Consider the following 14,621-nt stretch of genomic DNA (forward strand, 5'->3'; position numbering starts at 1 on the left):
CTGACCGAGGACTCAGGGTGTCTACCTGATGGTCCATCAACACTGATTGAGGATGCAAGGTATCTACCTGATGGTCCATCAATACTGACCGAGGATTCAGGGTATCTACCTGATGGTCCATCAACACTGACCGAGGACGCAGGGTGTCTACCTGATGGTCCATCAATACTGACCGAGGATGCAGGGTGTCTACCTACTGGTCCCCCAATACTAACCAAGACGCAGGGTGTCTACCTGATGGTCCATCAATACTGACCGAGGACGAAGGGTGTCTACCTGATGCTGTGTCAATACTAAACGAGGACGTGGGGTGTCTACCCACTTCCAGCCACAGCATCTCAGGCCAGCCACACCCTGGGTCCTAACTGGTGTCCCTGTAGATGCTTGTCGCTGGTGGGTTTGCCCTGTCCCCAGTAAAACGGCTACTCCATCAAGGGCTTAGTGAGTCCAATGTGCACTCAGTCCAGCCTATTTGCAAACACTCTAGGAGACACAGGTCTGAGCAGAGGGGACAAGGCACAGCCCAGCACCAGGAGGTGAATGCAGCAGCCCCAGCCTGTGGCAGTGCTGTAGGCTGGGTGACACTAGGCAGGGCTTACAGGGCTGTAAACATTTACCAGTCTGACAGCCTCTCCTTTCTCTCACTGAGCAGCTGGCAGCTTTGACCACAGCACCACCAGGGCTCCTTAAGAGAAACTTAACTCCAGTACATTCACCACCACAGATGGAGTGGTGGCCTTGGAAGACAGAGATTCACCAGAAGGTACCTTGGAGGACCTGCATCTGTCACACAAGTTGGCATCACAGTTCAGGAAGCTCTCCGCGCAGGGAACTGCAAGCCCAGAGGCGTCCCTGGAGAACAGCAGGGCCAGCGCAAAGGACCGGATTTTAGGTAGGAGACACTCACTGCCGAGGCAGCACCGACCTGCCAGCCAACCAGCAAAGGCATTCCGCTGGGAGGAGGGGAGGGGGTGTCCCTCGTGATCAGTGGGGAGAAAGCCAGGGAAACCAGCAAAGCCGCAGTCCTCTTAAACCTAATGGCAGTGCTGCTCGCTCGCCAGGCAGGAACGCAGCCCCAGAGCCCCTCGGGACTCCAGGGGCGCCAGTTTGCATGCACAGGGACAACTCGGTCAGAGGTGAGACTCTCATCCTATGGAGACTGCTGACTGTTCTTTCCTGTCCTGGACATGGAGCAGTCCTGTCCCTCTGGGCGGGGAGCTGCCCGGCAGCTCTGCATTGAAGAGGAGGAGGAGGAGGATTTGATTCGAGAAGCCCAATACTTTAAAAGAACTGGATGTGGTCACGGGAGAGCTGCGTGGAGGTGCGGGGGATGAGGACCATCTGGCCCCGCCAGCAGTCCCTCATTGCTCCTTCAGACTCTTGGAGGGCTCTGCTTCAGAGAGGGACTTCAGTGGTGCTTCCCATGTAAGCCTACGTTGGAAATGTGCATTTCGGAAGGAACCCGCCACCTGAAGAAGACATCAACGAGCAGCTCACAGTGACCAAGAACCAGTGCAGCTGCAGCAAGAAGCCTAACTTACGAGAGACCCTGGCGCCCTAATGCATCCTTGAGTCTGACTCCTCGCGCTTTAAGAGCCACCGGACAACAGTTACTTGATATACTTGCTTAGATTCTTTGTAAAATGCAAAAAACTCATGCTTGATACCTCAGATGATTCTTTAAGGGATTATTTTCAAGGAAAATGTAATGATATGGTCATACCTAGTTTGTTCAGTGGGTAACACTCTCAGGATGTGCGACTCTTAAGTGATCAGAGAAATACTTTTTAGGTATTATGTGTAGGATGAGTTGCTATTTTTCCGATAAAACTACTTTTCATGTTAAATATCTACTGTGCCCAACCATATTCAATTGAAGTCACTGCTCTGTAAAACGTAGACAGAGATGATTCTTGTAACAAAGCCATCGTAGTTCATCACATTACCAGAATAACGGTGAACCCCCTGACAAGCACAGTAGAAAATGTTAAACACAGTTCTGTGTGCAAAACTCTCAGCAGACCAGGACTACAGCTAAGTCGCGCACGGACCAGGGAACCCAGAGGAGAGCCCTCGGTAGACTGCAGGCCACACCAAACAGGCAGGCTAGCGGAGGGCAGCAAGGCTTACTACGCTGACTTACAAGTCTATACTAAACAGCTCACACACCAGAGTCTGTGTTTCCCCACCAGTTTCACCGCCAGGTAAGTATCCAACAATTTCAAGAGATATCAATCAATTCAATAAGATTCTGCCTCCAAAGTCTGGCTGCATGTCTCCCTCCCACACACCTGCTAGGGTCACAGTTATAACCCCACAGGGATGGAGTACTCACCCAGCAGGGTACGCACTGGCTTCCTTGTGCTAGCTTACTCATCTAAAGTGAACAGCTTCACATTGGTTGCATCACACCTCTAGTGAGTGGGCATCACACCTTCTAGTGAGTGGGCATCACACCTCTAGTGAGTGGGCACCACACCTTCTAGTGAGTGGGCATCACACCTCTTGTGAGTGGGCACAGGGAGCCAGTGCTCACTTTGCTTCCTGAGTGCCCATGGGTGAGGTGGTCAGGGGATTGGGTGGTGCTGGCCAGGGACAGCTCACAAGGGTTATGCAAAGAACTGAAGTAGAAGCCCTGGACACAGAGGCTCCGTGGGCTGCCTGGTGGTGATGGACACTGAGGGGCATGGGAGCTGCTAGACCTTTGGTGAAAGTATTTCCTTAATGTGACCTATGTCTTGGTCCTCTGGAAAAATAAAAGAGATTTTTATTCCCCTGAACCCTAAGCCTTGGCCTTAGTTCTCCGCAGACATTTTGTTTCATTTTCAGGGTGCGCTCTAACAGCCTGGTTCAATACTTTCCAGGACTTTGTGTCTGGGCCTGGCCTGCAGCCTGCCTTCGACTGGTTTGTACCTCAGAGGATTGGTCAACACATTGTGCAAATAGCCTGTCCACAGCCAGCTATACAAACTGAGCGTCTGGCAGGCCAGGGGGGGACTGGTCAGTCTGTGGCCCTGGTGAGAGGGGCATGCCTTGAAACAACACGGAGCTGTGCACAGCTGCCATCAAGCCAGAGGTTTTTCCACCAGAAAAACGCAGGACGAGAAGACGCAGGGAGAGAAAGGGAGACACACAGACACACACACGGAACCTCCTCAAAGAGCTGAAACACAGGTGACGGGCAGTAACACTGCAGACAGAGGCCTGGAAGTTGGAAGGAGCCCAGTGACAGAGCTGATGTGACAGGTGGCAGGGCTGAGAAGAAGCCTGTCCCTCGGGGCAGAGACAGAGAGCCACCCTGCCTTAAACAGGGAGGCCTGTCTGTGCGCTTCCTGAAGCCATTACTTCTGTAAACCACCAAGCTTTTAAGTATGGCTCTTCTGCGAGACACTGCAGCTAAGTGCCAGTCCAGACGAGGGTGTGAGGAGTGTGGAGGGGAGGGGGAGCAGCCAGTGTCGGGGTGGAGGGACAGTGGCCTGGAGAGCACAACACCGGGATGGACCTGACCTTCACCCTTCACAGCTCACAGAAAGTGGTTTGGGGCTGATTCTCGTACTGTCTCCTTGACCCCACCCTCTCCAATAAAGATGTAAGTCCACCGCTTTCCACTGTGGTGGGCAGAGCCAGCTCCTGAGTACACGACTGGCCTCCTGACACGGTCGTGGGAAGGCCCACACCTGGAGCCAGGAGGTCAGGGCAAGGGTACGTGAGGACCCCACACTCGAGGCTGAGGTCTGTGAGTTCTGACCAAACTCTGAGAGCTGATAGGCAGCTGGACCAGGACTGAGGGTCCCCTCGCAGCCCCGCCGCCGCCGAGGAAGGCATCAACGTGGCACACAGGCCGCTCCTTAACCTGAGAAGCAGCACTGGGCAGTCCCTACAGCTATCATGACCTCCACCTTGAAGAATGCGTGGCTCGCGTGGGCCTGGGAACAAGGAAAGGACACCCACCCTCAGAGGCTCTTCTTTCCGACCCTGAGCTGGAGGTCTCAACAACAGGGCAGAATGCAGGAAAAGCCAGCGCCTGTCTACGCCATCTCTGTCGAGAGGGCGCCAGAAGTAGTAAGGGGCAGAGGTCATTCTGCCTCTCCTTCAGGGTCATGGCCATGTCTCTGCCCCTTTGCCAGCCTCCACCTAGCTCATCACCCTGTATTTGCTCCCTCGTGAAACTAACAACCTTGTCTTTCACACCCAACTAGACCAAGGAGGGACCGTATCACTCTGCACCTGAGCTTGTCCAACAGTGACTCCTGGGCCAAGTTGCCCCAGTGTGTCTCCGAGACATTTCTGGCTTCAGTATGGGGGCAGCGAGGGCACTGTGTGTACCCTGTGCAGGAGGTGCTGGGTGGCTCCTCCGTTGACACATGAGGGGACCCAGAACAGAGAGGGCGGCAGAGTCCACCTCAGGGTCACCAAGGACAGAACACGGCAAGAAGTGAATCCCACAGATGAGAACTGAGGAGAAACAAGAGGAAAATGTCTAACTAAAAGTTAAGAGATGAAAAGACAAAAGGAAAATTGACACATTTAGGGAATAAAGAAGATACAGTGTATGTTTAACAGGAGATCCTGACCCCTACACACATATACATCCAAAAATTAGGATACATACAAAAAAACTATGATAATTTTAATTTCATGGAAGTTGTTTTTTTTTTTTTTGCTGGAACAAATGAAAACTCTGGCAACACAGCAGCCTGAACACAAACTGGATTCCTGTACATTGAACAAGAGGACTCAGAGATGGAGATTGGCCTTTTACAGCAACTATCCAAAATATAAACAAGGAATAAAATTAACTAGAGAGACAAAAGACAACACAGAGAAAGCTGTCAAACACTTCTATAAGAAACCGAAAGAGACTTACGTAAATGGAAGAATGTCCTGTGCTACTGGAAAGGAAGGCTTAGTATCATGAAAGCACTCCATAAATTCAATGCAGCTCTAATCCAAGTCCCAGCACAATTTTTGAAAGAAATGAGAAAGCTAATCACCAGGAAGCTCGGATAAACAAAACACTATTAAAAAATAAAAAGTAAGCTGACTTGCACTGCCCAAAGCCACGGTGATCAAACAGGTTGGTGTGACTACAACAGGTATGTGAATGGACGAACACGGTGATCAAACAGGTTGGTGTGACTAAAACAGGTATGTGAATGGATGAACACAGAGAACCAGACATACAAGCACCTACAACATTGATTTTTAATAAAAAGCTAAAACATATTAAGTGGGGAAGAGATAGCCTCTCCAACAACTAGTACTGGAAAAACTGGATGTCGGCCTGTGAAGAAGTAAACGACCCATACCTCACACCACATACAAAAATGTACTCAAGATGAATTAGAGAGCTAAATGTAAACCCCAGGACCATAAAGGCCATCAATGAAAAACCAGGGACAAACTCAATGGCCCTAATACAAGGCAAAAATATTCTAACGAACAGAATGAAAAACACCCACATTATAGAAGACAAAGTAGAGGACTTGTCTATATACATAACATTTATATACAAATCAAAGGACTTAATCCAAACAGAATTCACAGGTTGGAAAAATATTTGGCACTGATATATCTGATAAATTTATAGAAAGATATAGAAAATCGATGGAAAACCACAACACCTTACTAAAAAAATCACAAATAACCCCGTTAAACAATAGGTACAAGACATAGACAATTTATTAAAGATGACATTTAGAAAGCCAACAATCATGAAGAACTGCTTGCATTCATTAGCTGTAAGAAAAATGTGAATTAAAACAATGATGAGATACTAACTCACACCAACAATCTTAGCAAATTTCACAACAAAAACAAGAACCCAAACACACAAAATAATAAACGCTGGTGAGGATGTGGAGAATTTGGGAGGCTCATATACATTGCTGGTGGGATTGCTGAACTGTGCAACCACTACAGGAAACGGTGTAGCACTTTCTTAATGCAAATACAAGCACCTTACCGATCCTGCAATCTCTCTACTTGGTATATACCCGAAAGACACAAAGACAAGATACAAACAAGTCTTTGTTGGGTGTCGGGGTTCCTGTGCTGAGAACCTCCTAGACCCAGGAGCAGTGCAAGGATGAGCAGCGGCAGTGGGAAATTCTGGGGCCTCTCAGCCCAGAGAGGGCGCTGCGTATCAAGCAGGCTTGCTGGTGGAGGGGGCACCTCTCTGGGCACTTACTGTTAGAGCCAAACAGTGCTGGAACACATGCCTGAGCAGGACAGAGGCCAGGCTGGTCGAAGAGTCCCGATGGGCAAAGGGCCAGAATGAGGCCCGCCTGTGGGCCCGGCTGACGGAGGCTGCCCTGCCTGAGGACCTGTATGCTGGCATCCTGAACTGTCGCCTGCTCCTCCTCAAGAAACCCCGTAATCAAGAGTGTTGACTGAGATGGGTGTGGCCATCGCAGCAAATTACCAAGCCTGGCAGAGAAGGAGCGCGCGCCATGCCACAGGAGGGTTGGTGCCAGAATGGGCAAGAAGGTTTCAACCCACGAGTCCCTAACAATGCCAAGACAGAGCCGTCACCAGTCACTCTGAGGGCAAGAAAAGGAACGCGCGAACACGTACCTGTTTCCTACGTGGACTACTGGGCTGGAAAACCAGGTGGGAGACCAGTGGACTCTTCATAAATGGAGACGGAGTAACGGAGTGACAGCATCACCGCTGACCTGCACAGGCAGGTACATCGATGGCGAGGTACACTCAGACACACCTTGGGCCTCCCAATGGAGCATGCCGCCACATGAGTCTGGTCAAGTCTCTGGATCCAATCACCAACTGTCGGGAAAGGTGAGCCCGAGGTACGCCCAGGGCTGACTGGACCGTGAGGACACATTTCCTCAGCAACGCACTTCCACGGGCTGGATGAAAGGGACTCTGTCCATCAAGAGATCAATGTGTCATTTCAAACAGGCGTCCCAATTTCAGGGGCACACAGACAAACAGACAGACCGTCTGGAACTGTGCGAGAAGCAAGGCGCCAGGATCAGACACACCGGCAACAGTTCCGCTTCTCTGGATGGAGCGGGGCTGCGCCATGGAAGGTCCCGGGGAGCTGGCAAGCCTGCAGATGGTCCTTCCTTTGACCACGGTGGTGGCTAGCTGCAGTCCAGTAGTTCTGACTCATTAGGCGACAGATGTCTGTGCAGCTCCCACGTGTGCTACATTTAGGATGACTCGCGTATGGGGCTGGAACCGCAGCCAAATGGGAGACTCCAGAAGAGCCCAGACACCAGGGCGACCCTGCACTTCCTTCACACACAGCGCCATGACCCGCATGCTTCGTGGCAGGCACACTGGGCGGGGCCCCTCACACCTTATCCCAGGCACACCGGGTGCAATTGCTTCACACATTGGACCAGACACAACTACAGGACCGCTCACACTTCGCAACAGCCATGCTTTCAGAGGCTGTAACTGTGGCCGCTCTGTGGGATGCTGACCCAGGGCCCAGGAGTGTCCGTTGCCACAGCCTCCCCGTCCCCTTGGGTGGACAGTCAGCTCAGTGTGGAGGACAGAGATGTCTGTCAGGGGCACGGCGTAGGGGGCATCCAGACCATGGAGTCGAGGCTGCCAAACCTGAGGACAGACAGGGGGCACCGTGCAGGGCTGGCTTCCGAAGGACCTCGACCAAGGCAGGGTTCTGAGAAGGATGGTCACGAAGGGGACACTCCTGGGTGGTGCAGGTCTCAAGAAAAACTAGCAGGCCTTGACCAGTGTCACAATCCTGCTGTCACCCAGCCGGAGGGAAGCAGGCCACCAGAGTCACCAAGCCAATAGCCCAATAGGCTGCCACTCAAGAGTTGCTTAGAGACAGGCCCGCCACATGCAGCGTCTCTCCGGGAGTGCTGCCACACAAAAACCAGGCAACGGTCAGCCCTGCAGGGTGGGGGGCCTCGATGGGCCCGTCTCTACCATGTCAGATGTCACAAGACAGTGCCCACCCAGCAGTGTCTAGGCCCAGCTGCCCAAGACCCCAGTGGGGATGAAGGGGGGCAACTGGGAGCCACACTCACCCCGTCTGGATACTCTTCACACCCCCTCTGGTGGCGACCCTGACTCAGCGCTGTCTCCAAGGGCAGAGAGAAGCCTCTCGGGTCTCCGAGACTGCAAACTGTGTGGGGCAAGCAGCCTTCTCTCCCCCAGTGGATCAGCTGGTGGGTTTGAACCACCGACCTTGCAGCTAGCAGCCCAGTAGCAAACTCGGAGCCACCGGGTCCAGGCATGGTCCCTGCAGCCACATGGGAGGAAACAGTGTACTTGCTTGAGTGGCTCTCCCCAAAAACAGCCCTTTCTTCTCACATGTCTGGACAGCGCACACGCCAGCTTTGGTTTTTTGCGTGCAAGGGTCCCTTCCCACGGTGTTCTGCCCAGTGTCGCTGTGGGGAGGCCCTGGGGCTAGCACATACCTGGCAACTATACCACAGAGAACAGGGCTTGGGTGACAAATAACCTGCCCGCGTGCACAGCACAGGGGCTCACCCGGGGCATGGCCACCTGGCCTCTGCTCTGCCCACCTCTCTGGGGCGGGGTGGTGGCACCTCGGAGACTTGGCCCTTGACCATGAGGGAGGAGGAGGAAGAGGAAGAGGAGAGGTGGGGGAGGCAGCACACCACACACCAGCCCATCAGTGTTTCTTCTTTCTGAAAAGCCTCGGCGGGCAGCGGGTCCTCCCCTAGGCTAACAAGTGACTCAAGGGTCATCTCTGCTCCAGACACGTGTCAGGGTCCATCTACAGGGGCCACCTGGGCATGGGTCAGCGTCCCCATGGCCCCTAGTCCCCACTCCTTTTCCTATTCAACTCAGAGCTCACCAGAGACGTTTCTCACCCAAAGGCTTAGCAGTGCCCATCGGCTGTAAGGTATGAAGAGACCATGCTGCCCAGACCACTCCTGCTGCCCCAGCCTGGGGGATGGCCCTGGGAGAGGACTTCAGGGGAAGGGCACCTGCCCTTCTCCCCAACAAGCCATCCCACCACCTCTCAACACAAAGCGGAGGTGGGCCTGGGGTAGCTTTGGCCCTGCTGGGTAGGGACTACGGACTACCATGAACAGACATGCAGTGGTGACACCGACTATACCTGTGTGTCCACCTGCGTCTGCCCCACGGCAGGGCTCAGTGACGGGGCAGCCAGAGGACAGAGTGAAGAGACGGTGCAGGGACAGAGATGCCGTCTGCACTGTACACTTTTGGCTTTTGAGTTGTGCAAATACTTTAAAGAGGTACCAAGTGAGAGAAAGTTCTAAACTTCAAAGACAGGGAAGCAAATCACCCTACTGTGTACCAGGCAGGCAACAGAACTACACGGAACAGGAAACACACGTCCCAGGAGGTTCTCAGACAAATATCCTGCATCTCCAGAAAGGCACATTTGAAGTCGTAAGAGCGCGCCGAGAGCCAGACACACCTTAGGCTCTGCTGCTTTATGACCAGTGGCCGCGAAGCACTGTGATTCCCCACCTGGTGTCCCTCCGAGTCACTTCGACACACAGAAACCCCGTGCCCAACTGAAGGAAACGGCACTGTCCCCACCGTCCTCACAACGTTCCTGTGCCGGAGCCCGCTGCTGCAGCCCCTGCGTCCATCCGTCTGTCTCATCCAGGGCCTCTTCTTCCTTTACCAGGCATAGTCCTTCCTTCCCAGGGACTGGTCTCTTACGACATGCCCAAAGGATATTAGAAGAAGTCTTGCCATCCTGGCCTCTAAGGATTCACAAGCTAGCTTATGTCTGTATTTGCATAAAATAAGTAAGCACATGCATGGGCCAAAAGCGCTGCCACTAAGGTTCAGTTCACACGTGCACAGGTTTATTCCAAACTGAACGGGTTTAAGCAGGTCTCTGGGTTCCGTAGATGGCTGCAGGCCAGGTCTCTCCATCACTGGCCTGTCTCGACCCCAAGGGCAGCTGCCCACAGAGCGGGTCTCTCCTCTCCCGTCTAGAAGACAAGACTGCAGCCAATGAAGGCAGTTTTATGGATGAATCTTGAATTTACCAATGGGATTCAGAGTGAGGTAGACTGGTAGAGAGATCAGTCCAGAAGGTTATGGTGACGACTTTTGGGGACCCAAAACTCCTTTACTATAAAGGAGTTAGGAGAACTTCACTGGTGACTTGTCCCATCCACCCACAGCCCTGATCTCACCCCTCCCTTCAGACGTCTCCGCTCTTCAACCGTGAGGACGGCACCCTGAAGAGTGAGGAGGGAGGGAGGGAGACACCGGACGGCTGCTCCCTCTACCTGTGTGCCAACACTGCTCCACTCAGCGTCGTATTACCATGGTGATGCATGCCCCCCACCCCACCCCCGCACATGGCCGGGGATGGGACTGTTTAAAAGTTTGCTGAAACAATGAAACTAAGAGATGATGGGATTCGTGAGTCCCCCTGGTACTTTACATTTGCATTAAAGGCACAGGAGCCCTGGCGATGTGGTGTGGTCAATCCATCAGCTGTGTCGGGGGTCGGGGGGACCCTCCAGCCGCTGGGCTCGTGGGAGGATGAAGGCCTTCTGCTGCGTTCAGATGGCCACGGGGACCCTGCGGAGCAGCCCTGCTGCATCCTAAGCCTGATGTGAGGGCTATGTCCCTAGCTTCTCCACCAAAGGGGACACTCGCCGACATACAAACATGCTGTAACACACAAGCTCAAGGAGCCCAACTGAAATCCACACCACAGCTCTCAGATGCCTTTCCTGGAGCCAAGGAGGGGGAGATCCAAGGCTCCCGGGGGCCATGTCCCCGGAGCAGGGGCCGCTGGATGGCTCCCAGGGGCCTCGGGGCACAACAAGCAAGGAGGTGACAATCGAGTGGGCAAGTGAGGGTCCAGGTCCACACACATCACCAGAGGGCGCCTCCCCACCAGAAGGGTCACCCCACCAGCCCCCACTGTAGAAAGAGGAAGGAGGCTGGTGCCCTGTCCTCTCAGGCGGAGAGGCCATCCCAAATTAAAGGAGGAAGGAAGGTCTGGAGCCACATGCTGCCCGGCTGGTCCGGGGGTCATCACAGACAGAACCGAACTGGCTGCCGTGGAGTCGATGCCCATTCACAGCAACCCTGTGGGACCCAGAATTGGCCCCATCGGGTATTCAAGGCCCCACCTAGAAGTGGCTGCTGGCGGCCACATCTTTTTCCTGCAGAGGCTGGTCAGTCCAGCCACCGGCCTTCAGTGAGCGGCTGAGTGCTGTGACCACTGTGCCACCAGGTCTCTGAGGGCCGGTGGTGGCAAGTTTCTAAAGCAGCCCCGACCCCATTACCACTGGACTGTGAGAAGGGGCACGGCTTACAAGGCCCAGCCACCCCCACTAGCCAGCCACGCAGCAGTCTAGAGTGACAGCGGGTCCACTGCAGCACAGGGGTCTGGGGACAGGAGGTGTGCACTTGGCTGACCGGCCTCGGCACATACCCAGTGTCCAGGCTGAGCTGAGTCCTGGAGCTGGGAGCCAGGTGAGGGTGGGAGAGCAGGTCAGCGGGCCAGGAGTTCTCCAAGTGCACAATGGCGGCTCTGGCTGGAACATCACACATGCCCCGGCCTGAGCGTTCCCAAGGGCAGCGCTGCTACAGACAAGTGTCCTGGTCCCTTCGCTGGGGGGTGGGGGGTGGTAACTCTCAGGGGCACAGTGGTTAAGTGCTGGGCTGCTAACTGCAACATCTGCGGTTCAAAGCCACCAGAAGCTCCTCGGTATAAAGACAAGGATGTCTGCTTCTGTGAAGACCACAGCCTCCAGACAGACTGGGCATAGCTCTGCTCTGCCCTGCAGGCTCTCCACACCAGGCGGCCCACAGGGGAGGTGCTGCCCCAGCATGTGCAAGAAGACATAAGACTGCTGCCCGCCGGACCGTGAGGGCCCTCACCCTCAGAGAACCACCAGCGGATTATGCGGGAACCACCCCTTCTCCCCCACGTTTGGGGGGGAGGGCGCTCATACACAGACTGCCAGCACACCCTCCACACACGTTTGAGAGTGAGGGGGTGAGAGCTCACACGCACTCCCAGAAAGGCTGCTGTACACCGCCCCACCCCACCCCAAGGAAAGCCTGAGCCTACCCGGCTGAGCAGAGAAGCAGGGCCGGGTGCTCACAGCTAAGATGAGCCGACAGGCCGAACGTGCCAGAACAGGCCGTGAGGCTGCTAGAGGGCTTGCCAGGGTCAGCGGGGCCACCCGCCGGGTGGTGCTCTGCTCCAAGTGCTTCTGCAGCTTCTCTGACGCACTGGCCACCTGCTCCCCCGTAACAGCCCCAGCATGGGGGGCCTGAAGGGCGCCCTCCCATCGGCCAGCCATGCCATCATCAGTCATCAGAGCCCCCCGACTGGTCAGCATGCCACACCCAGCACAGCTCTGGGGAAGACTGCACACGGGGCAGCCAGGTGACACACAGGGAAAGGCCACAGGGGCTGAGTCCTGGGCAGGCCTGGAGTTGAGAGGCGAAGTGCGCCGACCCCAGGGGAGAGGGGACACGAGGGGCGGAAGCTCCGGCTTTTGAAGGAGCTCCACTCAGCCATGGAGTTTCAATTGTCAAGAGCTGGACTACGAATAAGGAAGCTCCGGGAACAAGCTGAGCCACGGTTTCAGTGAAGAACACCGAAAGTACTGTGGACTGCCACAAGCACACAGGAAGAAGTACAGCCAGAAAGCTCCTTAGGGGCAAGGATGGTGAGACTTCATCTCATGTACTTTGGACATGTGTATCAGGAGGCCAGCACCTGGAGAAGGACATCATTTCATGCTGGGAAAAGTCGCAGATCAACAAACCCAGGAAGCCCAAAGTAAGATGTGCTGACACAGCGGCTGCAACCGCGGGGTCAAACGCAGAGCCACTGTGGGGCGGCCAGGACCCGGCGGGGTTTCCCTCTGCCGCGCACAGGGTGCTGTGGTCGGAACCAGCCGGACAGCACTGAGCAACAATGTCACCACTGCCCAGGGGGACAGATGTGCACACACACCACCAGCTCCCAGAGCTCGTCCTCAGGCCTGGGATGAGGTGGCCTGAGCGTCACACTGGCTTTCTGGGCAGGGCTGTGTGCGGGCCACGAGGCTGGCAGGCAGCAGCACTCACTGGGCTGGGGCCGGGCCCCTCTCATGTCCCCGGTGGAGAGCAGCAGGAGGCCAGAGTTCAGATACTAATGGTACATGCACCTGGCAAAGAGCCCAAAACAAGGGAGGGGGTGGGGTGGGCCGCAAAGCAGGTCACCTACCAGACTTCATGCTTCGGAACTGCCGCTGCGCAGCTCCATGTGCGCTCCACACCTCGGAATGGGCAGACACCTGAAACACAGGTACATGTCCTTCACTGAACAGACACTGCCTGTGCAAAACAGCCCGTCAGCGGCCCCTTCCCCAGGGAGGGGCATTTCGGACTCAGTGCAGGGGCTCACTGTGCACACCCACCACTGTCCTGGGGAGTCAGTGGGGACACACCACCTGGGAGTGCAGGGCTGGGCCTGGTTCAGACTATCTGAGGCCCTCACCCCACTTTTTCCAGCATCAGCCATGGCCGATGAACAGACTGGATCTGCACAGCACAGTGACCCAGGACAATGATGGGAAAACTACAGGTCAAAGGCGCTGCTAGAAACTGAAGCACGGGCACTGTGCATGTCTCACAGCAACCAGGTCTCCTGCCTGACCCAGTCGGAAACAGTGGTGCCTGGCTCAAAGAGGGAACCCCAGCATCTCTCTGAGTGTGTCCCTCTCCACAGTCCTGCCAGTGACCCAGCCTCCCAAACACCAGGCTCCTGAGAGGGGCACCATCCTTCTTCCCAGCCTCCTCTAGCGGTTCCCCTTTAGGCACAACCACAAGCTATGACCACGGGTCTGTCCCTCTCCTGGAAGAATGAGTTGGTGGGCACCCTGGTATGACTCACTGTGCCCAACAGTCACCAAGACAGAATGTCTGCTTTTGTTTCTGATGGGGGTGGGGGGCGTGGGGTGGAGGATGACTTTTTGTTGTGGTTCGGGTAGAAGTGTGTTTTGTTTTGAATTTCAGAGGTTAACTGGGGCCTTCAGGGCTTCTGGGAGTCAGAGCCGGGTCATAATCTGCTGGGTGGCGTCCTGAACATGGTCCCTCACCATGGAAACACAAGCTAGGGAACAGGAAGCGGGGGTTCCTGTGCACATCCTTGGAAACCTAGGAGCACAGTCAAACACCTGAACTGGCTTTCTTCTAGTTGGGTAAGTGAAATGCACAGTCCAAACTGGTTTACAGACAGGAAATGCTTTTTATACAAGAAGCCCCACCTCACTGCTTCCCAGTCTCCCAATTTTATCACCAGCACAAAAGAAACGGGTTTTAAAAAGAAAAAGCATTTCTGCACTGGAAGTCATGGTCCTCGCTGTGCATGTCTAAAGGGGCTTTTTCACAAATTGCGCACTTAATCTGATCAGGGTGAGCTAGCTTCAAAACAAATAACTTCCCTTTTTACACACTGGAGGGGCCTGTCCAGATCCCAGGGCAGGCCCAGCAGAGAGCTGCCGACCCGTGACCTCGACACTCCAGCTGGAAATTTGTAAATTCGCAGCAGGGAGTGAAACCCGCTGAAAAGAAGGAGAAAAGGGGAGTGAGCTCAATTTTCCTAAGGGAATTTGCAAAGAGGCAGAAGGATAGGAACCCGGCTT

At 54.6% G+C, this 14,621-nt stretch overlaps 2 protein-coding genes across 2 annotated transcripts in view; one reads left to right on the forward strand and one right to left on the reverse strand.

The window, feature by feature from the left end:
• Nucleotides 1-13,272, reverse strand: part of ZBED4 (zinc finger BED-type containing 4) — a 21,134-nt gene extending 7,862 nt beyond the window's left edge. The window contains exon 1 of the mRNA XM_004700625.2: nucleotides 13,202-13,272. The gene's annotated coding sequence lies outside the window, so the exon portion shown is untranslated. The remainder of the gene's footprint in view (nucleotides 1-13,201) is intronic.
• The window catches only part of BRD1 (bromodomain containing 1), a 73,267-nt gene continuing 65,397 nt past the window's right edge, over nucleotides 6,752-14,621 (forward strand). Inside the window, exon 1 of the mRNA XM_045290673.1 lies at nucleotides 6,752-6,798. Within this exon, the coding sequence (XP_045146608.1) occupies nucleotides 6,752-6,798 (47 nt within the window). The remainder of the gene's footprint in view (nucleotides 6,799-14,621) is intronic.

Source organism: Echinops telfairi, unplaced genomic scaffold (assembly GCF_000313985.2).
Source record: "Echinops telfairi isolate 266 unplaced genomic scaffold, ASM31398v2 ScPeMD7_2;HRSCAF=8, whole genome shotgun sequence".
NCBI lineage: Eukaryota > Metazoa > Chordata > Mammalia > Afrosoricida > Tenrecidae > Echinops > Echinops telfairi.